Source organism: Micromonas commoda, chromosome 4, assembly GCF_000090985.2.
Source record: "Micromonas commoda chromosome 4, complete sequence".
NCBI lineage: Eukaryota > Viridiplantae > Chlorophyta > Mamiellophyceae > Mamiellales > Mamiellaceae > Micromonas > Micromonas commoda.
Genome location: NC_013041.1, coordinates 1,231,287 through 1,257,229, shown reverse-complemented (window position 1 = coordinate 1,257,229; position 25,943 = coordinate 1,231,287). Strand labels below are relative to the sequence as shown.

Sequence of the window (25,943 nt, the reverse complement as noted above, 5' to 3'; positions counted from 1 at the left end):
CTCACTGCTGCGCCCTGGAGTTTGCGGTGAGAGGGTTGAGGCCGATCGCGTTGACCTCCTCCTCCGTCCACCCCGGCTTGGCCGCCGCCTCTAACCTGTTCGCCTGATGCCTCGTGGTCACGTTGGGGACCTGGATCGCGCCCGTGCTCGTGGCGCCGGCTCTCGCCTCCGCAAACGCCCTGAGAGCGTCGCCCCCGCCCGCAGCCTGCACAATCATCTCCTTGACCCTGTTCGCCGCCTTCTTCTCGCTGCGAATCTGCGCCAGGTCGTTGATGAGCTGCCCCAAGGATTGCTCCGTCATCCCCGGCAGTCCCAGCAGCACCCGCCGCACGGACCCGGCCACCGGCAGCAGGTGCACCACGATGTCTCGGATAACCCCGAGCAGCTCAGCCTGGTGCGCGCTGTTGCTCGGCTCGGTGAGCCCCGCGAGACACCCGGGGAAAATCTCCCCGCCCGCCATCTCCCGCAGCGTCTGGTCCCCGTCAGCCGCCGCCGCAGCCGCTACGATCCCCTTGAGGAACGCCAGCGCCCTCCCCGCAGCCTCGCTGTCCCCCCATGTGAGCGCCGCCGTCGCCGTCGCGATGCCGGCTCTCGCGCACGCCCCGGATCCGCCGTCGTATCCGGCGACGGCGGACATCCACTCACGAACGTGCCTCCCGCCCCCGTCCGCCAGCCGCGCCGCCGCCGCGCCGGATGATGACTCGCCCCCGCCGCCGGATGTAACGCCGGTGTTGACCCCGTTCATCGCGCCGCGCAGGTGCCCCGTCAAACCGCTTCCGCGGGTCTTTCGCCCGAAGGTGCCCTCGGGGACGGCGAGGAGCTCGAGGATGGCCGAGTGGTCCCGCGCGAGGTCCCGGGTCACGCGCTCCCCGATGAGGTCCTCGATCACCGCGGATCCTCCACCGGTGTTGACCCCGCCCACCGCGAGCGCCCCGGCGTCGAACGCCCCGTCGTCGTCCTCCATCATCCCGCCCGCCCCGCCCCCGGCTTTCCCAACCCCGGAAGCCTTCACCCGCGCCCAGGACCCCGCCAGGCGCTCGTGCATGTGCGGGAGCAGCCCCGCGGTGAGGGCGGCGTGCCAGATGGGCCGGTGCGCCGCGGGGCATCGACCGAGCACGGGCCTGACGAGCGTGTGAAGCAGCACCCGCGCGTGCCTGTCGTGCATGTGTCCCAACTCGTGAAACGCGGCGGCGCCGACGGCGGCGGCGGCGGCCCGGTTTGGATAAAACGCCCCGGGCGCGTGCACCGACAGGAGCTGGACCAGGGCGTAGGCGGAGTCCCTCATACCTCGGAGGAAGTTCCTCGCGGCGTCGGCGGTGTCCGACGCCGGGGGCATCCCGCCCCCCTCCAACGCGAACGTCCTCGCGGGGCCGTGCACCAGGTGCGCCGCCTGCTCCTCGGGAGACATGCACAGCGCCCGGTCCAGGCCCAGCGCCGCCGCCTCGGCGACGCCGTTCGGGGTCCACGCGTCGTGAATCGCGCGGCAGAGCGCGTTGGATATCGACAGGACCCACTCCAGGTGATCCGCGGCGGGGCATTCCTCGACGGGCGGCGGCGGATCAACCGGGCGAACCATCCCCGCCGGGATGTTCGGCCATCCCCCGGCGCCGCCGCTCCCCTGCGACATCTTGTCGGGGGAGTCGCTCCCGTTCGCCGCGGAGGTACCGCCTCCACCCCCCGGGCCCCCGCCGCCGCCGTCCTGCTGCCCCGGGTCGTGGTCCCCCGCCGACCTTCGCAGGCATCGCTCGGCGAGCTGAACGTCGTGGAAGAGCTCCCAGTGCGCGTCGCTGAGCCCTTGCGTCCCCCCCGCGCCCTCCCCTTTGGCGAGCTCGCGAAGGGACGCCAGGTGGACGAGGTCCGGGGACACCACCCCGGGCGCCGGGACCCACCGCCGCTGGACGGATTCGAGGAGCCAGCGGAGCACGTCGCGGACCCGGGCCGGGCCGCTTGGACCGGCGACGGCGAGTAGAGCCTCGGCGAGAGCCCCTCGCTCGGCGCCGCTGAGCCGGCCCCCGCTTCGCAGGGAATCCACCTGGTTCGCGAAAGCCTCGAGATGGGCGTTGAACACCTGCGCGGTTCGATGATCACGCGAGGGGGAGGAAGGGGTCAGCGTCTGCGCGACGACGGGAAGGAAGGTTCGATCCGGTCCGGTCCGGTCTGGTCGGGCCCGGGTGAAGTTTGGGGGAAGCGGCGCTCCGCGGATGTTCGCGCCGGGGCGGGACCTTCGGGCGGACGACGGGCGTCGGAGCTGCCCGAGGTCTCGCCCCAGCTCGGATGTGTGTTCGTTATCGCGCCGTAGCATAACGCCGACGGGGTGTCGGTGCCCCGTCGACGTTTTAAGTCGACGCCGAGGACGGAATAAGAAAAAAAGCCTCGGGGTGAGAGGGGGGGGGGTTGAGCAGGGGGGGGGGCGCGGGAAACGGGAATCCGGTCGTGATCTCACCTCAGGAGCCGCGGCGCACACCCCGAGGATGGCGGCGCACACCCTCTGCCGCGCCGCCTGCGACGTCCGCCCCGCCGTCATCGCCGCCTTGGCCCTCGCCGGCGGCGACTTGACGTCATCCGCGGGCAACCCGGAAAGGATGGCGAACAGCCGGTGCAGCAGCGCCGTCCCGGCATCCGGTCGGACCAGCGCCGTCCTCCCCATCGACTCCAGCAGCCTCGACATCTGCGAGACCGCGACCGGGGATGAGAACTCCACCGCGAGCATCCGCGTCAGCATCCCCTCCAGCGCGGGCGCGACGGCGGCGGCGGCGGCGGGGTTGGCGGACGACAGGGGCATCGCCGCCATCGCCGGCTCGACAAAGCTGACACATCCCTCCAGCGCGCTTCCGATGGCGTCGTCGACGGCGCTGCGCCCGTCGGGTCCCATCGCGGCCGCCTTGGCGGGGTCCAGCGGTCCCCCCGGCTGGACCCAGCCGAGCACGGCCGTGACGGACCCCGCCATCGCCGCCGCCGCCGCCGCCGGCTCGAGCGCGGTGCACAGCTTGGTCACCTCCATGAGTCGCGCCCTCAAACCGATCCAAGCCTCCCGGAGCTCGTCTCGAGTCTCGTACTCGTCCTCCCACTCGTCTCCCTTGCACTCGGGCGCCCCCGCGGTGGAGAGACCCGACGCGAGCCCGCCGCCTCGCTGCAGCCACGTCCTCGCGCACTCCAGCAGCGCCGCGACGGCGCCCCCGGGGAGCGAAACACCCCCCCCGCTTGCCCCCGCCGACGCTCCGTTCTCGACGCCGCCGCCGCCCCCGCCGAATCCCCCCCGCTGCTGGGCGCCCCACACACCCGACCCGATCGCCTTATCCGGCCTCACGAACGTCCCGGGAAGCTCCGCGCCCATCGCCCTGAGCAGCCCCGGCCACGCGGGAATCGCCGCGGCGAGGACGTCCAGCCTCGGGTGCTTGGTCAGTCCGAGGAGCGCCTCGAGGAACGCAAAGCGTAACCCCTCGTCGCCGATGACCTGGACGTGGTTCGCCGCCACCGTCGCGACCGTCTCCGTCAGCCGCCGCGCGTACTCCCCTTCCTCCGACCCAACCTCCGCGGGTGGGGCGGCGAGGACCCGCTGCGCGGCGATGCCCAACCCGCGGCAGATTCCCTCGAGTCCGACGACGACGGCGGCGGCATCCGCCGCGGCTTCGCGAGCGGCGTCATCCGCATCCGCCGCCGCCAACGCCGCGGGTCCTCCGGACGACGCGTTCTTACCCCCGGCGACGACGCCCGCCGCTCCGCTGGCGATGGCGCTGTTGACCGTGTCGCCCCTGCGCCGATGCGCGACGTGACGAAGCACCTCGCACGCCTGCGCTCTAAACGCAATATCCGCGCCCGAGGACAACAGCTGACAACAGGCGTCGAGCACGCCGCTTCGCATCAGCGGGGCGAGGGGCGCCCACTCGCCGTACACCGCGGCGGCGCTCAGGGCCGCGGAGACCGCGGCGGCGTGTGCCTTGGCGACGGGGGTGTTTCCGGCGGCGGCGGCGTTCATCGCCGCCGAGAAGTGAACCTGGCCGCCGAGGAGGAGGAGGGAGGGGGGTGAGAGGGAAATTCGGGGCGGGGGGGGAGACCGAGCAGTGGGAAGCGTCGGTGGCCGGGGGGGAAAGGTTCAGGCCCCGGGGACGCCTCAGTCATATGCTTGTTATACAAAATCCACATGAGGATGTTCGGTTGGTTGATCCTTGTGTTTGTTCGTCAGCGGCGCCGAGTCCCGGGTGAAAAAAAAAACGTCGCCACCGGTTGGGTGCTCACCTCCAGCAGTCGGTACATCGCCTGCAGCGCCTGGGGCAGCGTGGACGTCAGGCCGTAGAGCAGCTCCTTCATGCGTCCCCCGATGATGTCCGAGTTGTACACGGCGACGTCCTCGGCGACGTACCGCATCACCAGCGCCGAGAGCTCCGCGCGGACGGGGGAGTCGGAGCACGCGCCCGTCGCCAACTCCGGCATGATGGAGCTCCACAACGCGGCGCCCTCCTGCCGGACAACCTCGGCCATGAGCGTCGCCGCCTTGCTCTTGATCATGAAAGGTTCCGGGGGCTCGCTCGTCGGGACCGCGCCGCACTCGGAGAGCTTATCGTACACGAGCTTGGCGAGCTCCTGGCGCTCGGGGTGCGTGAATTGCGACCATCGCCTGGCGACCACGTGCTGCAGGACGCCGTAGCCGAAGTGGCGCGCCTCGAGGGGCTGGCCGCGCGCGATGAGCTGCATGCAGAGGTTGATGGCGTTCCGCGGATCTCCGTTCTTGAGCTGTCGGATCGGTCGATACGAGGAGGGCGGGCGGGTGTCAGGGACGGGGAACCGAACGCGACCGGGGCACTCGCGGTTGTTAGGGGGCGAGATCGGGGGCGCAAACCCGCCGCCGCTGGGTTTGTTGGGGAGGAATGAAAAGTAGGGCATCGCGTCGGGGCGACGCGTCGCGGGGCGTCGGGGAGCGCGCACGTACCTCGATTTGCATCTGCGCAGCCGCGCGCTGGGCATCGGCATTAGCTCCCGATTGCGCGCCGGCCAGCACCGAAAGGTACTGCTGCACGCTCGCCATCGCGGAGGCGACGGCGGTGGGTGATGGGGGTGACTCGGACGCCGATCCTCCCGCACACGCGACACAGCTGTGCGCAGCGCGTCGATGGGTGCGCACCGCCCGGGGCGCCCGTCCTCGGCGGATGCGTCGACCCGATCGGACGAGCGCGGTCTCCCGTGGCCCTTGTCCTTCGCTTAGAGTGCTCTCACCACCCCAGCTAGCAACACGCCGGCATAAGGCGCGGCGACGTCTGCCCGATGCGAGTTCCGCAGAGCAAACAACCCCCGAGGGCGCGACCACGACGAGACGGACGTGCCCGACCGGCGGTTTGCGACCGTCCAAAAATTGGCAAAGAAGCGATTCGCCTCGCAAGGCGCAGGGAAAAACAGGTGGGCACGCATGGACAGGTTTGCGGGCTTTTCCCACACGTTTTCCGCCACCATCAGCACAGCGAACGAGTCAGGATCTTGACACGTCTGCACAGCTGTTCGTTGGGCGGGAAAACTGCCCTTTTAGATTGGCAAGCGGCCATCGGGGTCACTTCTCGATACGCGCGGGACGCAGCGTCAGGTCCTCTGGACAAAAAAACCCACTTTTCTCACTTGAATGCCCCTTCCCTGCGTGTGCATCAATCTCGCGGCCTCCCTGCGCGCCGCGCCGGCATCCACTTCCCGCCCGGTCAATGGCGCCTCCCAGGTGGGTGTTCCAACAGAAAAGCCCCGCGGTTTCCCAATTCCGCCCACCCGCGCTCTGCTTCGAGGTCGCGCCGCGCCGCGCTGCTCTCATCGAGGCGTATCGCGCCGCTGGACGGGTCGATGGGACCGGCACACGGATCGCGAGGGGTGCCAAGCGTGTTTTCGTGGGCATTTTCCATCGCCCCGCGGCGTTGACCCGCGCGCGACCGTTCGTCACACTTGGCGCGATCTGGGCTCCCGGCGTGGGACGGATTTGAAATCGGGGCGACGACGGCGGCGCTCCTCGCGCGCCCACGCCCCCGATCGGGATCGCCTCGACCGTTCACCGCGCTCCGAAACGAAATCGGCCCCGTCCGCCTCGCGCGAACCGATCTGACCGTCCGTCCCACTCGATTTCCCCCGCCCCCGCAGGTCCGCGCCGGGACGATGACCGTGCGCGCATTCAGGCTCGACGAGCTCGGCGGATCCAGGAGCAGGCGCGCGGCGACTTCGAAGCGCGCGGCGAAGCTCAATCGCGACCTCATCGAATCTCCCAGCCGCCGCGTTGGACGCACGTCCAAGGATCGCGTCCAGGGTGCCGGCGTCGGCGATCGCGTCATCGAGACGAGCGCCGTTCGCGACGCCAAGTCGCCGCTCCTGGGCATCCTCGACGATCTCGGAGATCGCGTCTCCAGGCCGGCGCCTCCGAACAAATCCAAACCGGACGGCGTCGCCTCGCATCATTCGAAGAAAAAGAACGGCTCATCATTCAACTCGGCCGACAAAACGGCTCCCCCCGTGGACACCCGCTCGGTCCTCAGGGACGGGGACATCCTCGAGGCCATCGGCACGCGGGGCCGGGCGCCGTCGTGCCCGGTTGCATCAACGCCGCCTCAAACGTCGGAGAAGTTGACGCTGGACCTGTTGGCTGTGCCCGACGGACGCGCCAACGGCGCCAGGAAGACGCCTCCGCGACGGTCCCCGGGCCGGGGTAAGCAGGCCAGGGACGCGCTCGACCTCCTCAGCGGACCCGGCAGGCGCACCGGGCGCGACTGACGGTCGAGGCGCCTCGCGAGCGCGGGGGCGCGGATTGGGGAAAATGGGAGAAAAAAAGCTCACGAATAAGGCGACGCGTCGTCGTCGCCACCCCCCCCCGGCGAGAAGCCGGTTCGAGCCTCCCACCCCTCGTCCGTCCCCGGCGCCATCTGTTGTACCACACGCACTGATGTTTCCTGTACGAGTAAAGGTGAACGCCGTCCAACGCGGCTTTGGTTTTTATCTGGTTTAGTTCTCCGAGAGTTTATTTAGGCGGCGAGGGAAGAGCGTCGCGGAAAGTCGCCCCGCCCTGAGAGGCGAGCGAGGCGCGCGGGTCGAACGTAACGTTGGATCGTCCAACCTCCCCAACGATGTTGGAATAACAAACTGAGACGACGTCCCGCTATCAACGCCCCCGAGTCTGACTCAGTCGAACGCGCCGCCGAAACCGAAACCGCCGAGCGCCACCTCGCGCGCGTTTTCCTCAGCCAGCGACAACCCGACCCGCTCAAGGTGCGCCGCCGCCGCCGGGTCCGGGTCACCCCGCATCGCGGCGAGGAGGTCCTCGATCCGCACGGTGGGCTCGGCGCACACGTCGCCCGAACCACCCGGTCCCTCGGTGCCCAGCATCCTCGCCTCCAGCGTCGCCAGATCGCAGTCGGAACCCCCGTCGCCGTCGCGCGTCCCGGGCTCGTCGGCGCCCGCCCCCCCTCGTCCCACCAACCCCCGTCCTGACCCCCCCCGCGCCGCCGCCGCCGTCCCCCGCTCGGCGATCCTCGCATCCCTCGCGGCGACGGCCGCGCGAGCCACCCGCTGCACGTACGCGCAAACCGCGTGCGCCATCGTCGTGACGCACTCGGGGGCTACCCTTCGCAGGCCCTCGTCGTGCGCGGCGAGCCGCATTCGAACCTTCAGCGATCGATGGCACACGGCGATCTTTCCGTGAGAGACGTTCCGAACGGGGACACCCATGGGGTGGCCCAACGGGGTGTTCTGGGCTGGCACGGAGCTTTTCGATCCCGGGAGGCCGATCAACGGGCGGCCGCGGGGCGCGGCGACGCCCACGAGGGGCACGGGGGGCGGGATGGAAAACAAACGGCGCCCTCCGCCGCCGCCCGTCTGGTCGCTCGCGCCGCTGTCCACGCCGCCGTCGCCCGGCCTCTTGCCATCCCCCGCACTCCCCGCGCCGCCGTCGTCCGAGTGTCCCCCCCGGCCGGCCTCCCCTTCCCCCGCCGATCGAACGTGCCGGCGACTGACGTCCGCGTCGGATACGTTGGGGAGCGCCGGGAGAGGGTCGACGTCAAACTCGCCCTCGCCGTGCGCCACGACGTCTCCCAGCGAGAGCGCCGCCGGGGAGACGAAGACCGCGCGCGAGGTGCGAAGGGACTCGAGCGACTGCGCGTCGAGCTCCTCCTGCTGTCGCTGGAGCTCTTCTTGCTGCCGCATCAGGTCCTGCCTCTGGAGCTTGAGTTGGATCAACTGCTGCTGCTGCTGGTGGTGGTGGTGGTGTTGCTGCTGCTGCTGCTGCATCACATGCTGGTGCATCTGGTGCTGCTGGTGCATCTGGTGCTGCTGCTGCTGCTGTTGTTGAGCCTGTTGTTGTTGTTGAGCCTGTTGTTGAGCCTGTTGTTGTTGTTGTTGTTGAGCCTGTTGTTGTTGTTGCTGTTGCTGCTGCTGCTGTTGCTGCTGCTGCATGTACTGCTGACGCTGCTGCTGCTGCTGCGCCAGGAACTGCTGCTGCATCTGCATCTGCTGCTGCTGCGTGAGACCCTCCACCGGATACTGCTGCTGGCCTCCACCCTGCAGCACAGCCCCCCCGCCACCGCCACCACCACCACCCGCCCCCGCGAGAGCCTTCTGCTTCTTCCCGCCGCCCCCCTCCTTCGCAGCCGCGCCCTTCCTCTTCGTGGGCGTCGCTTTCTGCTGCTGCTGCATCTGCTGCTGGATGCGCAACTGCTGCTGCTGCTGAGCTTGCTGCTGCATCATCTGCTGCTGTTGCCGTTGCTGGAGCATTATGTTGTGGCGCATCATGGCCTGCTGATACTGCTCGGCGCTGACGCCCGGCGGCGGCCCTGACCCCAACGGGATCGACCCGCCAGACCCAGGCGGCATACCCCCTCCAACCCCACCCCTCTGCTGCTGCTGCTGCTGCTGCTGCTGCATGATCTGCTGCTGATACCGCTGCCGCTGCTGCGGGGTCATGGTTTGTTGTTGATGTTGTTGTTGCTGCTGCTGCGCTTGCATCTGCTGTTGCTGCTGCAAGCGCATCTGCTGCTGCTGCCGTTGCTGCATCATCAGCTGTTGCTGCTGTTGCTGCGACATGGGCTGACCGGGGGCTCCCTGGCCCGATCCCCCCATGCCCTGCTGCTGGGAGCCCGGCCCGGGTCCTCCGGGTCCCATAGCTCCCCCGGACGCGACCCGCGCCAGCGGAACCCCCTGCTGCTGCTGCTGCTGCTGGTTCTTGCTCGAGGCGGTGCTGTAGATTCCTCGCAGGAAGAGGTTGTGCAGCGGGAGGTTCTGCGCGCCGAGCAGCCTGGGCACCTTCTCGTTCAGCTCGGCTTTCGACGCCTGCTTCATCAGGAACGCGGAGAGGAGATTCCAATACTCCTCCTGGTTCGGTCCCGCGAGCTGCGACGGGATCGAGACGAGGGACGGGTCAGCGCATCATCGCCGCGATGGGGCGCCCTAAGCGAGGGACGAGGACCGGGAAAACAACGAGACGGATCGATGGGGCCCGCGACGATGGGCGCGGGACGATGGGTTCGAGGCGCTTACCTGGAGCAGCCGGCGCTTCATCTCGACCAGCTCCTCCCTTCCCTTGCTCGGACCGCTCCTCGCGGGGTCGCCGCCCGGCCCGCCGGACGGACCACCCTCCATGGCGCCCAAACAGTTTGATGAGCCAGGCAGCACTGAGCCGCGCTCCCATTGGTTGGCGCGCAGCACTTCCGGTAAAAACTCGCATCTGCTGCTCGCACATTTGGCGCGGGCCGGGGGGCGACGCGAAGGGCGAACGCGATACTACGCCTCGGACGATGCCGGACGACCACTCGCAGTCGGATTCCACCGGGGAGCGCACGTGGAGGGAGGTCATGGGGGATGCGCGGGAAGCGTACGCGCGCGAAGCCTCCTGGGCCGCAAAAAAGCAGGTTGGTGATGGACAAGATGTCGGCCGCCATGCGAGCGGGGAGGCGTCCGCCGCGCGATGTCCCATAGCGTTCTCCAAGCGCCACTCGCGGACATTCACCACGCTCAAGGCGATGGATCGGATAGCGCGGCATCGCGCGTCCAGGGCTTCCAAATCGTCCGAACGAACCCCCTCGTCGCACGGACCAGCGGCGCGCGACGACGGCACCCTCCGATTGCTCCTGGTCGGCGCGGACAGGACGGAGGGAACGTGCCCGCGGGATACCGCCGCGGTCTTCGACGGGCTCCTCGCCGACACGGGGAAAACGAACGCCGGCGAGTCGTCGTCGTCGTCGTCGTCGTCGTCGTCGCTCTTCCGGCGCGCCATGGAGGGGGTGAGGCGGGTCGACGTCGTCCTCGTCGGCCCGAACGTGCGCCTGGACGACGGCGTCGAGCGGGACGTCTTCCACGCCGTGAGCAGCTCTAAGAGGGACGACGCCGACGCCGACGACGCGAAGGAGACGGCGGACGACGACGCGATCGAGATCCGGGTCGCCTACCGCGTCGGGCTGTACCACAACCTTCGGGAACAAGACAGGAAGCGCAGACGCGACCAAGCCGACGAAGCCGACACAGCTGGCGACGACGAGGATGACACGAACGACGCGAACGAAGAGGGGTCGTCCGGGGACGCGAACCAAGGGGACGCGAACGAAGGGGACCGGGGAGCATCGGCGGCGACGGCGGTGACGGACTTTTCGCCCGACCTCGCACTCGCGTTCAACGCGGGGGTGTGGGGGTACGAACCCGACGAGTGGCGACCGACGATGAGGGAGATCCTGTTCGAGGACGAGTGCCCGTTGCTCGTGACGGGATACACCCTGGCGGAGACCGAGTGCGACGAGGACGTTCTCGGCGAGATGTTCGGGGGGGGCGAGGGCGAGGCGGGCGAGGGCGGCACGGGCCCCCGCGAGGAGGTGGAGTGGCTCTGGGAGTCGGAGATGAACCCGTTCAGGTCGCTGGACGAGCGAGAACTGGCGTTCGACAGGGGGGACTACCTGCTCGGGGGCGAGGGCGAGGGCGAAGGGACGGGCGCGCACGTCATGGGGGAAAACTGCGCGTGGCAGTGCCTCGCCGCGAAAACGCCCGGCTGAGACGCTCTCGCCGTCGGTCGCTCGCGTTGAAATAGACAGCCTTGATCACAAACCGGGTATTCACAGCTACTCCGAATCGGAAAGGGTGCGAAGGGGCGTCGCGTCGCGTCGCGCGCGTCTCGTTCGTCGCGCGAGGGTACACCACGTAAAGTCGCGGGTTGGGTCGTCACTCCGCGGCGGGTTCGGGCGCGGGCGCGTTATCGTCGTCGTCCTCGTCGCCCGGCATCACCGTCGGCGGCTCAACCTCGGGGGGAAATCCCGCCGCCTGCTCCTCCTGCAGCGCCCTGACCGCCAGCTCGAGCTGCTTGATCTCCTCGAGGTACTTCTTCTTGCCCCTCAGCACGTTGAGTTGCTCCATGAGCTCCTTGGGGACCGGGAGGTCGTCGGACGCCACCTCGTCCGCCTCAGTCGCCGGCTCAACCTCCGGCTCGGGGGCAGCGGCGGCGGGCGCCCCGTCGCCGGCCTGGTCGGCAGCCGCCGGGTCACCGCCCTCGCCGTTGGCGGCGGCCTCCTCCGCGAGGACCCTGTCCGCGATCGCCTGCGCCTCCTCCTCGTCCGTCATCTTCCCCTCCAACCTGCTCATGTAGTTTGTGAGGTTGCCGAGTTGCGCGGTGAGCGACTGCATGTTGTCCCACTCAGCCTTGGGCTTCATCCCCTCCATGATGGCCACGGCGTCCTCGAGTTGCTCGTCGCTGGGGCTGGACAGCATCAGCTTCATGAGCTTATCCTGCATGCCGCTCGGCCCGTCCTTGGAGTTGACGTCGTCGTTGCCGTCGCCCTTGGGCCCGTCGCGGCCCATCATCTGCTCCTGGGTGTCCTGCTCGATGTGGTCCACCAGCTTGAGCACCACCGAATCGAGCGCGTCGCCGCTCTTCTTGACCATCTCGAGCGACGCCGCGATGAGGTTGGCGAGCTGCGAGACTCGCGAGGTCCTCGCCTCACGGACGGCCTCGGCGGCCACCTTGCGCGCGAGCTGCTCGCGCTTGTGCTGCGCGATGGCCGCCTCGGCCATCTGCTTGTCCAGCTCCCCGAGCTTGTCCTCGTAATCCTTGCGAAGGGAATCCTTGTGCTTGTGCATCGCGGCAACCTTGGCGGCGAGGTCGCCGTTGCGGCCGACGTCGAAGCCTGAGAGCTCACCGTCCGCGGGGTCGTCGTTGCCGGGGGGCTCACCGGGCTGAGCGGCTGCTGCTGCTGCTGCGGCGTCGTCGTCTGCGGCTGTCGCCGCGACTGCGGGCGGGTCGTCGGGCGATTCTTGGCGATCCCCCACGTTGGCTCCGATCTCGCCGGAGACCTTCATCGAGGCCATCTTCGCCTGAACTCTGCCGGGGGGTATGGCAACCATCATGGAGTCGGATACCTGCAGGTCAGGGACGCCCTTGGGCGGGGGCGGGGGCGGGGGCGGGGGATTGAGGAGCGCCCTCTGCTTCGCCTCTCTCTCGGCGAGCTCGAGTTCGCGCTCCTTGATCTTCAGCGCGCGCTCGGCCTGCTGGTTGGCGATGCGCTCCCTGCGCTCGGCGAGGTCGAGCTCGAGCATCGCGAGCTTGAGCTGCTCCTTCTTGATCTCCAGGTCCCGCGACGCCTGGCTCGCGAGCCCCCCGAGCGCGTCGGGATTCATCTCCGAGACATTGTTCCGCGCGGGCGGCGGGGGCGAGGGCGGGGGCATGAGGACCGCGCTGTCGATGCCGCCGCCGGGAAGGACCTCGGGGCCGGACATGCGGCGGGTGTCTTGTTCCGTGAGACTCTTACTTCAGGAAACGCGGTGTGCGATGACGCCGTACGGCTGTGGTACGGGCCCTCGCGCGCGCCTCGCGATTGGCACCGACGCGTCGTCGTCGTTTCACGACACGAAAACGGTTCAATCCAAATCGGGAAGAACGGGGGGTACGAGCAAATTCCGTAACTAGATTTCATACGTACGTCAATTAGGCAATTAGGCAATTGGCGCGATTTCAAAGGCAAATTGGAAGGTTACGGAACAATCTTCCTCAGCGGAGCAGTCACAAGAGGATTTTCTCAGGAGGAAATCCGAGTCACAATAGCGTGGAGGCGCGAGGTCCCACCCACCGAGAACCCCCCGCGACGACGGAGGAGGCTTTCTCGTCGTCTCTCTCACGCGGCGCAGGACCTGGGCGCCCCGGTTATCGCGTTCATCGCCTCCGCGTGCTCCACGATCAGCCCGAACGTGGAGTCGTCGGACCGCACGCCGTACTTTCCCGGTCCCACGCCCCTGTCGTACCAGTGCCAGAACAACGTCCCCGACAGCCTCCCGGCTTTCGCCGCTTCGAGCGCAACGTCAAACGCGGATGCAAAGTACGCGTCACGAACGGGCGCGTTCCTTCCCCCTTTTTCGTTGGCGTACACCTGCGACGTATCGTCCGGGTCCGTGACGCTGTATCCGAACTCTTCCAATAGGAACGGTTTGTTCCCGACTTCGTTCGCGGCGTCTCGAACACGACTCGATATGTACTCTCTTTGGTTATCGACGCCGTCGTAATTCCAGTTGTCGGGCCACACGTGCACGCCGACGTAGTCGACGCACTCCGCCCGTGCGTTGCGAACGAAGTCTTGGCCCTCTCGCGCCGCCCATCGAGAACCGCCCTTGCCCGGGTTGGTGCGGAACTTGCGAGCGCCGGAGGACTCGTGGTAGAAGCCCTCGTATCCGATGCCGACGAGGTGGTTGGGATCCGCGGATTTGAACTTTGCGCACACGCGCTCGATCCAGCTCTGCATGACCCGCGCGTCGCAACCCTGACATCGCGCCTCGTTAGCGAGGTTCCACGCGAATATCGTCGCGTCATCTTTGTATGCGACGCCGTTGAAGACGTTGACGCGGTTAGCGAGGGTGTCGAACGTAGCCTCGAAGATTTTTATGGCGGACTCGTCGGTGAAGAAGTCCTGGTGCCTACTCGCGGTTTGTGACCACTCCACGTACTGCATCACGCCCCCGACCGGGTACCAGTTATCGGCGAGCGCCCATATGATCTTCAAGCCGCGTCGGCGCGCCTGGTCGAGGACGAAATCCATCCCCTCGAGGATTTCCTCGTTCCAGACGCCGGGTGAGGTCTGCGCGGCGTGTCCGGGGGTGATCGTGTGCGCCCACATGCGAACCACCTTGAGCCCGGCGTCGACCGCCTCGTTCATCACGCGGACGATGTGCTCGCGGCCGGGTAAGGGGAGGTGGCGGAACGGGGGCGGCGCGTCGGAGGCGGCCTCGAGGACCTCCCACTGGTTCCACCCCGCAAACACGAACCTTTCGCCGCCCAGCGTGAACTGGCCGCCGCTCGTCCGGACGAAGTCGTCGCGAGGGTTGCACGTCGTGGCGGTCGCCTGGTCCTCCAAGGGCTTATCGTAGTTCAGGGCGTTGTGCGCGCCGCCGCCGTCGAGAACGCGGAACCGGTCGGCGTCGTGGTCAAGCAGCACGCGGCCGATAGTTTCCTCGCGTCCTCGGGGCGAGAGCGCTCGGTCCTCGCCGGCGGCGAGCGCGCGGCCGGACGCGAGCGACGCGATGAGCGCCGCCGACGCGAGCGCGAGCGTCCTCCGGGCGCGGCTCGTGGGCATGGCGGGCGGCGAGCGCGCGCGTTGTGCGAGAGGAAGGGCCCGGGGAGGGCGGTGAGAGTCCGGGGCCGGAGCGTCCGAGGTTTGCCGAGGAAACGCCCTCGGAAACTACGGGATGAAGGAAATTCAACGATCCGCTATGTCTATCCTGTACGCGTCGCCGCGACCTCCCTCGGTGTTCGCCTCGTCCCACGCGTCGCCCCGATCCTCCCTCACCGCCGTTTCCTCCCCCTTCGCCATCTCCTCGAACGGCTGAAAACCCGAATCATCCCCGCCGTACACGTACATCGCGTCGCCGTTGGCGTTGAAGGCCAGGCGAAGCTCCTCGGCTCGCTGCGCGACGAAACTCGAGGGTTCCTCAGCTTCGATACCAGCCGGCGACGCGAGCTGCCCGGGCAAAACACCCCCGCCTCCGCCGCCTCCTCCGCCGTCCCCGAACTGCGTCGAGTACACGTCCAGGCCGTACTCCAGACCCAAAACCCCGCCGCGCCCACGCCGTTCCTCCCACATCGCCCGCTGAGCCTTGGCGTTGACTTTTTGACCCCCGTCGTCGGCGCGGTCTCGGCGCGGGGTCGCGCCCTCGCCGGTGACCGCCTCGCCGCGGTCGATGAGCAGCTGGGTCACCATCTCCCCGACGCGCGGGTCCACGGCGTCGATGACCTCCGCCCTTCGCCGGGGATCCATCGCGTGCACGATCCGGGCGCACGGCTCGAGCGGGAGCATGTTCAGCGCGAGGATCCTCGCGCGAGTCGTCAGGTACGCCAAATCCCCCGCGGCTTCCGACGGGGGCGCGTCGATCAGCGCGTTCACCCGCATCTCCGCGGTCCTCGCCAGCGCGTGGCCTCGGCCCTGCACCCGTACGCTCGGGGGCCCGCGGTCCTTGCGGATCCCCCCGTCGCGCGTCGTGGAAATCGCGGCTGATTGATCGTCGATTGACTCGGCGGCTGCTTCGTCGTGTTCGCCGATTCGAGTCGCCCCGTCGCTCCGTCGGGCGCGTTCCGTCAGCGCCCTGCGCGCGGCCATCGTCGCGATCTCCTCCAGAAGCTTCGGATCCCGGTCCTCGCGTTGACGCGTGGGCCTGTGCCTGTGCTCCTCGTCCTCGTCCCAGAACCACGTCACCTTCTGGCCCGCTCGCCACACCTGCGCCGCCTCGTGAGCCTTCATCTCGTCCAGGCGGAGGTTCGGGACCCGCTCCACGCACCGCGCGCACGCCCTGGCGTAGGGCCTCAGCTTCTTGTATATCTCCATCGCGGGCTTGAAGGTATCGGGGAAATCGTCGAGAAACTTCTGGAAGTCCCTGGGCGTGATTTCCTTGGGGTACTCAACGCGCAGCGCGGCGGCGGCGTCTCGCATTTTTTTACGAACGTCTGCCATGCGCCTCCGCCTGTCGTGCTCCTCCCTCGTCTCCTTGACCTTCCGCGGGTCCCGGACCTCCGCCTCCCTCGCGGCGTCCTCCGCCCACTGTTGCACCTCCTCCGCGCCGTCGCTGCGGTTAAACTTGCCCAGCTTGTCCCAGTTCTGGTCCCTGCCGAGGTACATCTTGGCGCGGTAGTCTCGGACCACTCGCCTGTGATTGTTCAGCGCCGCCTCGATATCCGGCGATATGTACCTATCCTTGTAGTCGGTCTTGGCCTTGATCTCCGCCGCCTTGTCGTTCGCGCGGCACTCTCTGTACCGGACGTAGCGCCACACCGTCGCGAGCAGCTCCTCCCTCGGGAGCTTGCCCCGGTTGTCCAGGTCTAGGAGCTTGAAGCAGAAGGAGCCAAAGTCGGTGGCGCCGCTGTTTTTCTCCTTTGTGCTCAGCGTTCCCACGCCGACGACAAACTCCTGAAACTCCATCGTCCCGTTGCCGTCCGCGTCTAGCAGCGCGATGAACCTCTGCGCCCACTCGCTTCGCACGTCGATCTGGAAGATGTGAATGAACTCCGTGATGCTGACCGATGTTTCAGACACTGGTGCGCCGAAAGTGGCGGTGAACAGAAACTTTTTCACCCTTCTGTACACCTTGCCAATGACGGCTCCCACGTCCTCCCAAGACCAGTCCAGCTTGATCCGCTTCCACCACGGCTCCTTCTTCTTCTTTTTAACTCGCCCCCACTCGTCCAGCTCCTCCTCTTCCGTCTCCTCCTCCTCTATGTCCACCTCCTCGAACATCGACTTGATGTGTCGGAGGTTTGCCGATCGCTTGATCTCGTCGTCGAGCGTGGGGACCCGCTCCGCGCGCTTCGCCTCCTCCCTCAGTTGCCAGCGCCTGAGGTAGTAGAACAGCACGGAACACACGGTGAAGACGAACGCGAAGACGGTCAGCGGGTCGTACAGGTCGATGAAACCCAGCAATAACGGGTCCGGACCGGGGGGAGCCGGCGCCGTGTGATTGCACGGGACCAGGATCTGCCACTGGCGCATCGCGGGCGCGGGCGGATAGGAGAGGTTTAACGTGAGATCGGGCGGGAGCGGCGGCGGCGGCGGCGGGCTCGGGGCGGAGTACGGCGGCGGCGGCGGCGAGGGCCTCGCGGGCGGCGGCGACGGCTTCGGGGAGCGCCAACCACCGGGGGGAGCCGGGGGCGGGGGCTCGGTCCAGTTCACCGGGGGCGTCGTAGTGTTCAGCCAGCACCACTGCGCGGTCGAGAGGGGACGGGGGTCAGTGTCCGAGTCCGCAGAGACATAATACTCAGAGGGGAATGCACTCACGACGTAGCCGTCAGCAAAGTCCGTCGTGTTGGTGTTGTTCGCCACCATCGGGGGCGGATACAACCCATTGGAAGGAGTGCCGGTGGAGTTCGTCTTGGTGACGTTCGTGGCGTTGGCCATCCTTGGCGGGATCCCTCTCGCGTATCGAGATCGGCGGCGCGTGCACTTTATTCACGTCTCAACGATCACGAAGCTCCGTGCGTCATGTCTCCAAGTTTCTCTTCACCGGGCCTCCAGCGCCGGGAGGGTCTGCCTCTTCGCTGGGCTCCGGAAATTGCTGGGAAGAAAACGGCTCTCATCAACACCATCGCGATCGGCCTTAAAAAACGATTCGGACTGTGGCTGATTTCCAACGCGCCCCGAAACGTTAATTGGGTGGTATTTGATGTATTTCTCGCGTACGGGCGACAGTCAGGTTTTGGGACACGAATGATAACGAAAGAGCGAAGTCTGATAAAAAAAGACGGCTATCCCAGCTTTTTTCGTCCTACCCCGACCCAACCCAAGCCGGCGTCCTCGGCCAAGACACTCCAACACCTCCGAAACGAGCAAACGCTTACTCGTCCGAAATGACACCCTTCTCCGAAACGTAGAACCCGTCGAGGAACTTACGGATATCCTTCTTCTTGACGAGGCAGCTCATGTGGATGAGCGCGGCGGACTTGGAGACGTTGTCGATGTCGTTGCCCTCGAGGACGAGGCCATCCTTGACGGCGTCGTCCCTCTTGATCGTGACACCCTCAGCCATGACGCAGGTGCGGGTGCGCTTCTCGCCGAGGAAGTTGCGGATCTCGATCTTCTCGCCCTTGTTGCCGATGTTGAGGTTCACGGGGAAGTGCGCATACACCGCGCGCATCTTGTACCTGAAACCCTTGGTGACACCGTCGAAGCAGTTGGACATGTGGGAGGTCACGGTGCGGAGGGAGGAGAGGCGCTTCCTGGTGGAGAAGAACATGGTGCACACGATCTGGTTGTTCTCCTTGTCGTAGACCATGTCGACGTGGGGAACGTGGGTGAAGTCCCTAGACAGGGTGCCGCGGGGGCCCTTCACAGTGATCTTGCGAGCCTTGAGGCTCACCTCGACGCCCTCAGGGACGGCGAGGACGCGCTGCGACTTAAGAATCTTCATTCTCGCTAAAGGTAGTTGTAGCCTGGAGATTTGATAAAGAGAGAGGGAGGGGGTGAACGGTGAGCGACTGTGCGTCGGGGGTGCGGGCGAGTGCGGGGCGCGCGCGCCCCCGAGATTTTTTCCCAGTTGAAAAACAGGCCAAAGCCCTAAAATGACAGCCGAGACGCGGAGTTGATGGCGCCGAAGCGGACGACGAGGGGGTCGAAGGAGGGCGATGACGCGCGATTACTCGACGCATGACACACGCGAGTCACGTCGGGTCGCCCCGCGCGCGCTCCGTTCACGTCGCATCGTGCACGTCGCGCCCCACTCCGACCGCTCGCCGTCCCATCGGGAATCTCTCAACCCTAAGAGAAAAACCGGCGGGGTCCCGGGACCGGCAAGTCGCCGTCCGCGGCGCGCGTCCGCGCTCGCGCGACGTCGCGCTCGGACTCGGGTCATCTCCGGCACGTTCGGGAGGAAGCGGATGGGATCACACACCTGAGGCTGCAACACCGCGCAACTGAAAGAGGGCTCGATTGCCGCGGTCTCGCCGGCTAAAAGGGAGAAGAGCTCGTGTTCTGTCCGTCCTCTTCTTTGACGGTAACCGACCGGTAACGTGACTGATTTCGCGTGCTTTTTAAAATGTCAATTGCAACGATAAACCCGATCGCGACTTCGAACCGATGAGCCGTGGTGGACCGCGCATGGTTTCTCGGATTTCCCGCTCGGTCCACGCGCCTGACCGGTCCAACCGGAGCCCCGTGGGAGAGGCCAAAAACAGAATCCATCGCGCGTGGCCCAGCAACTGCCGAGATGGCCGACGAGGAAGGCCCCTGCGAGTGGGAAGGCGAGCTCGACGATGGTTTCCCCACCGGACAGGTGAGTTTCTTTGCACGATCCACCGTCCACGCCGATCACGCGCGCGAACCGCGGCGCGCCCCTTCGTCGTGCACCAACGATGCCTGAGGAACGAATGATCCCAATTCTGACGCGAACCGTGTCCCCCTCGCCCTTCGCCGCAGGGAACGATGAAGTATCCCAACGGGGACACGTACGAGGGCCAGTACGCGAAGCTCGAGGTGGACGACCCCGCCGCGGTCGCCGCGTACGAGGCCGAGAAGGCCGAGAAAGAGGCCGCCGCCGCCGAGGCGGAGCCCCCGGCGGAGGGCGATGACCCCGCCCCCGCGCCCGAACCAGAGGCGCCCCCCGAGTTTCCCAAGATCACAACCTCCCTCAGACACGGGACCGGGAAGTACACCTTCGCATCCGGTGTCGTCTACGAGGGCGATTACGTCGAGGGAAAGAAGCAGGGCGCCGGCGTCATGACGTTCCCCGACGGCGGCAAGTACGAGGGCGCGTTTGACAAGGATTGCATGGCCGGCGAGGGAGTCTTCAACTACCCTTCGGGCGACGTGTACAGCGGCGCCTTCGCCGGGAACAAGAAGAGCGGCGTGGGCAGCTACATGTTCAAGGCGTCGCAGTCGCAGTTCATCGGCGAGTGGGAGGATGGCGAGTTTAAGCGCGGCGAGTGGGTCCTGAGCGACGGCACCAGCTGGAAGGGCGAGTTCGAAGGGGGCAAGCCCGTCGGCGAGGGCGTCCAGACTTTCGGCAGGACGGGGAACCAGCAGCCGGCGACGTACGAGTACGCCGACGACGGCACGATGACCGCGCTCAAGTTCTCCGGCACCATCAGGGCCGGCGCGTGACGAGTCTGGCGAACTAGCTATGAGTAGCGAAGATGTTTACCGCTGTTTGTGCACCACTGAGCGACGTCGTCCGCCTAAATCGAGCCAACCTCTAAAACGGTCCACCTAAACCGAGCCGCTCTCGAGGATGTCGGACAGTTTCTCGAGGGAGTAATCCTTCGCCCTCAGCGCCGAGTCCAGCGCCGGCAGTAAGTGCTTCACGTTCACCCCCTTGAACCTGTGCCAGTCCACGAAAAAGTCCTTCGCGACGCCAATGAGGTAGTCGAGCTCCCTCGGCTGCTCCTTCAGCCGCGACTTGATCGCCGCCTCGTCCCGCAGCATCTCCTTCTGATCGTCGTCGAAGAACTCGTCCGTCTCCTCCTGCTGCTTGATCTCCTTGAGGGCCTCCACGATCCGCGCGTTCGTGGTGAGCTCCCGGTTGGCGTGAAGCTTCGGGTGGAGCAGGCGAGCAAAGTGCCCGGGGGTCCCGTCGGCGAGGTCAAAGTTGAACCGAACCTGCAGCTTCAGGTTCGTCGCCTCCCTGCCGATGAACTCCTTCAACAGCGCCAGCGGGGTGACGCTGTCGGACCAGAACGTCGCGTCCCCTTCCTGCGCGCTGACGCGGAGCAGTGTGCCCATCAGCGCCGACTCGAAGTCGTACACGATCTCGCCCCCCGGGGGCGGAGCGTCGACCCTGTTTGGAATCTCGTCGAGGCACCGACCGATCCACGCGTGCACGTCGTCGAACGCGAAGTTCCCGCTGATCCTCATGGCGTTCATGGGCCTCGCCGCGAGCACCTCGTCGCTGTGCCTGTTCACCGAACGCCTGTGCAGACAGAGCGACTTGATCTCGTACGTCTTCTCCGCGCACGTCTTGGGCTGCGTCGACGGAACGATAAACGCCCTCACCGTCCCGGCGCGTCCCTCTATGACCCTCAGCCTGATCTCCGCCCTGCTCTTGCCCTCCTGCATGCGGTACGTCGCCAGCGCCGCCGTCCCGGACGTGACATCCGGCTCGCTCCTCGCGCACATCGCCTCGTCGTTCTCCACGTCCAGCAGATCCAGCGGGACGGTGCTCGCGACGGAGACGCAAAACATCGGATACGGAGCCTCGAGGGTCAGGCGGTAGCACGCGGTGTGAGGGTCGAGCTGGAACTTGTCCAGCACGCGCTGCGCGCCACCGGCGGCCACGAGATTTTCCGCCTTGTTGCCGTAGAGCGCCCTGGCTTGCTTGACGTCCGTTTTGAGCGACTCGATCTCGGCGCGAAGTTGGTCGGCTCGCCTGTTCGCGAGGTCGTCCGCCATTTTCATCTGGTGCTCGGTGGGTTGCTCACCCATCGCGAAGCCGTCGATGGTCCTGTCGTCCGCGCCGGGCCTGAACGCAATCACCTTGCCGCTGAATGTGTGGACCAAGATCTCGTGGAACCCCGTGGTCACCCTCCCGCTGGCCAGCGTCTGTATCGATTCACCGAGGTTCTTCTCGAACACTCTCCGCGGTTGGCCGTTTTCGTCTAGGGTGTACACCTCCAACGAGCCGTCGTCGCGGCCCACCACCACGTCGTTGACGCCGTCGCCGGTGAGGTCGCAATCCCCGTGCAACGCGCTCACCCCGGCGCGCGAACCGCTCGAACCCGTCGGGGAAGACGACGGGTCGATGACCCACCCCCGCCGCGCCTTCTCGCCGTCGAGGAAGAGCTGACCGACGACGCCCGTGCCCGTGCCGTACAGCACCTCCCGCGCCTTGGCCCGCTTATCGACGTCCCTGTCCCGGCCTTCCGGGTTCGCCTCCGCCTCTTTCGCCCTGCGCGCGTCGTTCGCGGCGCAGTGCTCCACGACGGTGCACGCGCCGGGGGTGGCCACCTCGTAGTAGAGCTCGCCGCCTTGGAGAACTCGGACGAATCGATCGGCGCACGCCAATATCGGGTTCTTCTCGTCGGGGATGATGACGGACGCGACGGCCATGTCGTTGATTTTGTCGTTGGCGGCGTAGTAGTAGGCATCCTCGCAGTTGATGTACTGGTTGACGACGTACTCGCCCGCGGCCCATATGGTGACGTTGTCGACGTGCAGCTTGCGAATGGGTTCGGTGAGATTGGTGGTGAACTTGAAGAACTCCTTTCCCTTCTTGTTCACCCCTTTGATGACGTTGCCGCAGCTGGCGAAGAGCTTGTCCGTCTGCGTCCGCGCCTGCCCGAGCACTAACGACGATACCGGCGTTGGACCCGGGTTGGTCTTGAAGACGGAGACGCGCTCGTCGTTCTTCATGCCGATCGTCTGGATCACCCCGTCGCCGTCGCCCAGCGCGAGCTTCTGCTGGCGCTTACCCTTGGTCAGGGGAAAGACGATCATGGTGCCGCGCTCCGCCTGGGAGGTCTGCGTGATGTCCGTGCGCGAGAAGGAGAGACTCATGGCGGCGACGAAAAATTCTCACCCCGCCGTCCCCCCGGCCCGCGCCCCTTCGTCCTGCACGATGAAGAAACCGGCGGGCGTTTGAACTCGTTCTCGACAGCGGCGAAGTGAAGTGGTCCAAAAGTCAACGGAAGGGAGGAAGGGCGGCCAGACGGCCTGCTGCGCGAGGTGAGGCGAGCTCGCACCCGGTGAGCTCCACGGCGATGAGCGGCCGCGTGAGGAGGTCATGGGGCGCGCCTCCAGACCTCCGCGCCAGGCTGGGCTTGCGCGTGCCCAGACTCAGCGACGACGCGTCCACAGCCAATCGCGGCAAAATCACCACGCGGGCTGAGTACGAGGCCATGGAGCGGGGGTTCTGCACCAGCTGGAACGGCGCTAACGCCGGGATCAAGTCCGTTCGGGCGCCCACGAGGGGTAAGGGGGATACCAAGGACAGGTGCGCGTGGACCACGCCGCACGTGCTGGACGAGCGGGGCCAGGCCGTGCGCATGAGCCTGGAAGACCCTTGGGACGTCGAGGAGAAGCGCGAGGAGAATGGCTCGGCGGAGCGGGAGGAGGTGGAGGCGCGGGAGGAGAGGGTGGTGGTGAGCGACGACGACATGGACGACGCGTCCGTGGAGTACAGCGATGACGAGCGCGAGGACGAGCGAGACGTCAGCTTCTCCAGGGACCACGACGGGGCCCCGAGGGAGGGGTACTCGCGGATGGCGACGCTAGCGTAGACTAACTTTTACTAACCTTACCATCGGCGGCGAAAGAATTGGATAGTTTTACACGGCTCGCGCTCGTCCCTCGAGCGCCTCATCACTTCCGGGCGAAGATTCCCTGGTACAGGTACACGCCGAAGATGCTGAAGCTCACGGCGAGCGCGCCGACGTAGTTGTAGATCCCGCCGGAGGCGTCCGCGAGAACGGCGGCATCCGGGTTCAGCGCCTGCGCCGCGCCGAACGTGTACACGGTCATCGCGTCGATCCCCGCGATCGCCGCCGCGACGGCGAGGTTCAGCTTCTTGAACGTACCCCCGCCCAGGCGACCCCGGCGGCACGCGTCTAGCAGCACGAACTGCGCGGGCGCGAGCATGAACACCGCCCCGAGTCCAAACGCCCTCTGGACAATCTGCCCGCTCGGCGTGAACTCGTTGACGATGGCCAGCGGCGACAGCGGCGAGAAGGCGAACGCGCCTCCGACGATCATGGACGCCCAGAAGGAGAGCTTGTAGTAGTACTCCAGGTACCCGCCCTTCTCCGACGTGTCTCCGAGGTTCGTCACGGTCGACAGGTCCGCCGAGGCTCGCTCCTTTGCTCCTTTGAGCCCGCCGCCGTACTTGTTGATGGCCGACGCCGACGCCGCCATCGCCGGCGCGAACGCGAGCGTCGTCCCGACGAGCGCCGCGATGGACGGCGACGGGGTTAAGGACGGGTCGAGGGCGCCCGCGGCGACCGCGAGCGCCACGCCCAAGGTGGAGCCGCCCCCGTAGAGCATTAGCGCGAGCGCGAGGCGCTGGTACGTGTCAGAGTCTAACCGCGCGTTTTCCGCGGCGTCGGCGAGTACGTACAGGGCGCAGAGCGCGATGAGGGCGAAGCAGTCGGTGCCGACGACGTTGCTGAAGTGCTGGACGTCGGAGATGCGCTCGAAGGCGGAGGGATCGGCCCAGCCGCCCGAGTGCGTCACGTTGAACGCCTCCTCGACGGCGTCGGGGGCGACGAGCGTGGGCAGGGTCGGGACCGCCAGGATCGCGCCCGCCGCCTTGAACGCGGCGGCGTCCGCGTCGGTGCCCGCGGGGGGTGCCTTCGGGGGTTTCGTCTTGGCGGCTGGCGCGATCTTCGAGAGGAGCGCGACGGGGGTCGCGATGCGTCGCCGTGTCGACGAACCCGTCGTCGACGTCATCACGCGATGGGGTCGAAAGGCGCGGGTCGACCGGGTCAAGGAGAGCGCCGCGGTCGACGCGGACGCCTCGGCGCCGCGGAGAACGCGGGCGACGTGTGGGCGGGTGGCCATTCGCGACCTTCGAGTCTTTCCCGTCCGCGCGCGCGCTTGGAGATGCGCTCTCTCGACGATCGGGATAAACTTTTTGGAGACGGCACTCTCTCTCGTCACGTCCCGTGTCATAAAATTGCATTGGGCCGCGCGCGCGCGGGATGCCCACCCTCCTTCGTGCGGTGGGATGAATCTCGCGCGGGGCCGCGAGCTGGGCATCGAGCGCGCGGTGGACGATGGCCACGACTGGGCAGACAAACCCGCGCGCGCGTTCCACCAGGGAAAGACGGGGCCGACGGGTGACGCGGACGATGACGACGACGACGGCACCGCCGACGAGCGCGCGGCGACGCACGGCTTCACGTCGTCGTCGACCCATCCGGACCTCGCGCCGGTGGTATCATCATCGTCGTCGTCCGCCGCCGCCGCCGCCGCCGCCGCCGCCGCGCGCCTCCACGCGTTCAGCGCACCCCTCGGCCGAATCGCGCGTCTCGACGTCGCCAACTGGATGTCGCAGCTCGTCTCGCGAATCGCCGACGCGCCCCTGCACAGGCTGCGTTTACCCGGCACGCACGACAGCGGCGCGTACCGCCTCTCGCGCACGCGCATGGGCGACCTTCCCGCGTGGCTCCGCGCCGTCAACGCCGCCACCCGCGGCATCGTCACCGCGCCGCTGACCCCGTTCATCGCGGGTTGGGGCGAGGCGCAGTCGACGGATGCGTTTGGCCAGCTGGCGCTCGGCGCGAGGTACCTGGACCTGAGGGTCGTTCGCGAGTCGAACGGCGGGTACTACGCCGTGCACGGCATGGCGGGCGATTCGTTCGAAAACGTCCTCGCGCAGGTGGCGTCGTTCCTGGACGCGCACCCCGGCGAGGTTGTCGTGTGCGACTGTCACCACCTCCACCGATTCGACAGCGAGGAGCACCACCTGACGTTTCTCGACCTCATCGAGCGGACGTTGGGCGCGCACCTCGTGCCCCCCGCGCTCCGACGCGCGTCCACCGACGGCGACGGCACCGTCACCGTTCGCGACTGCCTCGTCGCCAATCGCAGGTGCGTGTGTTTGTACGGCGGGTTCGACTTTTCGCCGAAAGTCGCTCGAGCTGTCGCGGAAGCCGGGTGTTGGGAACGGAGACAACATCGCGACATCTGGAGTCCGTGGCCGAGGGCGGGGTCGCGGCGGCAGCTCGCGGAGCGCATGCGCGCGCTGGAGGACGCGGAGGACGCTGGAGGACACGGGCACGGGCACGGGAGGGGGAGGGAGGGGTTCTTCGTGTTGCAAGGGGTGGTGACGCCCGACGCGAAGAGGATCGTGAAGGCGTTGACGCTGCCGGATTGGGGACGGCCTCGGACGCTTCGCGATTTGGCGACGCGGGTGACGCCGATGGTGTGCCGGATGGTGTGCGGGGGTTCGTTACGGGCGATGTGCATCGTGATGGTGGATCACATCGAGTTGGCGGACGTGGAGGGTTGGCTCTTGGGCGCGTACGGCGAGGGCGGTTAGCAGTAAGTGGTACCTTCCTTGAG

The 25,943-nt window shown here is 67.1% G+C and overlaps 13 protein-coding genes across 13 annotated transcripts; 5 read left to right on the top strand and 8 right to left on the bottom strand.

The window, feature by feature from the left end:
* Nucleotide 1: 1 nt before the first annotated feature.
* On the bottom strand, nucleotides 2-5,023 carry MICPUN_58090 (predicted protein; the record flags this gene model as incomplete). Its single annotated transcript, XM_002501441.1, has 4 exons — nucleotides 2-2,068; nucleotides 2,444-3,994; nucleotides 4,237-4,731; nucleotides 4,928-5,023. The coding sequence occupies 4 exons, from the start codon at nucleotides 5,021-5,023 to the stop codon at nucleotides 2-4; spliced, it is 4,209 nt and encodes a 1,402-aa protein (XP_002501487.1).
* A 533-nt stretch (nucleotides 5,024-5,556) lies between these two features.
* On the top strand, nucleotides 5,557-7,119 carry MICPUN_105481 (hypothetical protein). Its single transcript, XM_002501840.1, has 2 exons — nucleotides 5,557-5,698; nucleotides 6,109-7,119. The coding sequence occupies exons 1-2, from the start codon at nucleotides 5,609-5,611 to the stop codon at nucleotides 6,730-6,732; spliced, it is 714 nt and encodes a 237-aa protein (XP_002501886.1). The 5' UTR covers nucleotides 5,557-5,608; the 3' UTR covers nucleotides 6,733-7,119.
* An 18-nt stretch (nucleotides 7,120-7,137) lies between these two features.
* MICPUN_58088 (predicted protein) lies at nucleotides 7,138-9,588 on the bottom strand (the record flags this gene model as incomplete). The annotated part of the gene is made up of 2 exons (XM_002501440.1): nucleotides 7,138-9,321; nucleotides 9,487-9,588. The coding sequence occupies 2 exons, from the start codon at nucleotides 9,586-9,588 to the stop codon at nucleotides 7,138-7,140; spliced, it is 2,286 nt and encodes a 761-aa protein (XP_002501486.1).
* Nucleotides 9,589-9,743: 155 nt separating this feature from the next.
* Nucleotides 9,744-10,988, top strand: MICPUN_58087 (predicted protein; the record flags this gene model as incomplete). The annotated part of the gene is made up of 1 exon (XM_002501839.1): nucleotides 9,744-10,988. One exon carries the CDS (start codon nucleotides 9,744-9,746, stop codon nucleotides 10,986-10,988), a length of 1,245 nt encoding a protein of 414 aa, XP_002501885.1.
* Nucleotides 10,989-11,040: 52 nt separating this feature from the next.
* On the bottom strand, nucleotides 11,041-12,300 carry MICPUN_108144 (hypothetical protein). Its single transcript, XM_002501439.1, has one exon. It carries the CDS (start codon nucleotides 12,292-12,294, stop codon nucleotides 11,155-11,157), a length of 1,140 nt encoding a protein of 379 aa, XP_002501485.1. The 5' UTR covers nucleotides 12,295-12,300; the 3' UTR covers nucleotides 11,041-11,154.
* A 797-nt stretch (nucleotides 12,301-13,097) lies between these two features.
* On the bottom strand, nucleotides 13,098-14,546 carry MICPUN_58085 (cellulase; the record flags this gene model as incomplete). The annotated part of the gene is made up of 1 exon (XM_002501438.1): nucleotides 13,098-14,546. The coding sequence occupies one exon, from the start codon at nucleotides 14,544-14,546 to the stop codon at nucleotides 13,098-13,100; it is 1,449 nt and encodes a 482-aa protein (XP_002501484.1).
* Nucleotides 14,547-14,669: 123 nt separating this feature from the next.
* On the bottom strand, nucleotides 14,670-17,354 carry MICPUN_58084 (predicted protein; the record flags this gene model as incomplete). The annotated part of the gene is made up of 2 exons (XM_002501437.1): nucleotides 14,670-17,159; nucleotides 17,235-17,354. The coding sequence occupies 2 exons, from the start codon at nucleotides 17,352-17,354 to the stop codon at nucleotides 14,670-14,672; spliced, it is 2,610 nt and encodes an 869-aa protein (XP_002501483.1).
* Nucleotides 17,355-17,665: 311 nt separating this feature from the next.
* MICPUN_106868 (ribosomal l9-like protein) lies at nucleotides 17,666-18,860 on the bottom strand. Its single transcript, XM_002501436.1, has 2 exons — nucleotides 18,844-18,860; nucleotides 17,666-18,385 (listed from the first exon to the last, which is right to left on the bottom strand). The coding sequence occupies exon 2, from the start codon at nucleotides 18,361-18,363 to the stop codon at nucleotides 17,791-17,793; it is 573 nt and encodes a 190-aa protein (XP_002501482.1). The 5' UTR covers nucleotides 18,364-18,385; nucleotides 18,844-18,860; the 3' UTR covers nucleotides 17,666-17,790.
* Nucleotides 18,861-19,373: 513 nt separating this feature from the next.
* Nucleotides 19,374-20,051, top strand: RSP10 (radial spoke protein 10 tentative; the record flags this gene model as incomplete). The annotated part of the gene is made up of 1 exon (XM_002501838.1): nucleotides 19,374-20,051. One exon carries the CDS (start codon nucleotides 19,374-19,376, stop codon nucleotides 20,049-20,051), a length of 678 nt encoding a protein of 225 aa, XP_002501884.1.
* Nucleotides 20,052-20,156: 105 nt separating this feature from the next.
* On the bottom strand, nucleotides 20,157-22,439 carry MICPUN_100192 (bardet-biedl syndrome 7; the record flags this gene model as incomplete). Its single annotated transcript, XM_002501435.1, has 1 exon — nucleotides 20,157-22,439. One exon carries the CDS (start codon nucleotides 22,437-22,439, stop codon nucleotides 20,157-20,159), a length of 2,283 nt encoding a protein of 760 aa, XP_002501481.1.
* A 203-nt stretch (nucleotides 22,440-22,642) lies between these two features.
* On the top strand, nucleotides 22,643-23,161 carry MICPUN_58080 (predicted protein; the record flags this gene model as incomplete). The annotated part of the gene is made up of 1 exon (XM_002501837.1): nucleotides 22,643-23,161. The coding sequence occupies one exon, from the start codon at nucleotides 22,643-22,645 to the stop codon at nucleotides 23,159-23,161; it is 519 nt and encodes a 172-aa protein (XP_002501883.1).
* A 79-nt stretch (nucleotides 23,162-23,240) lies between these two features.
* MICPUN_58079 (predicted protein) lies at nucleotides 23,241-24,437 on the bottom strand (the record flags this gene model as incomplete). Its single annotated transcript, XM_002501434.1, has 1 exon — nucleotides 23,241-24,437. One exon carries the CDS (start codon nucleotides 24,435-24,437, stop codon nucleotides 23,244-23,246), a length of 1,194 nt encoding a protein of 397 aa, XP_002501480.1. The 3' UTR covers nucleotides 23,241-23,243.
* Nucleotides 24,438-24,603: 166 nt separating this feature from the next.
* Nucleotides 24,604-25,920, top strand: MICPUN_58078 (predicted protein; the record flags this gene model as incomplete). The annotated part of the gene is made up of 1 exon (XM_002501836.1): nucleotides 24,604-25,920. The coding sequence occupies one exon, from the start codon at nucleotides 24,604-24,606 to the stop codon at nucleotides 25,918-25,920; it is 1,317 nt and encodes a 438-aa protein (XP_002501882.1).
* Nucleotides 25,921-25,943: the final 23 nt, after the last annotated feature.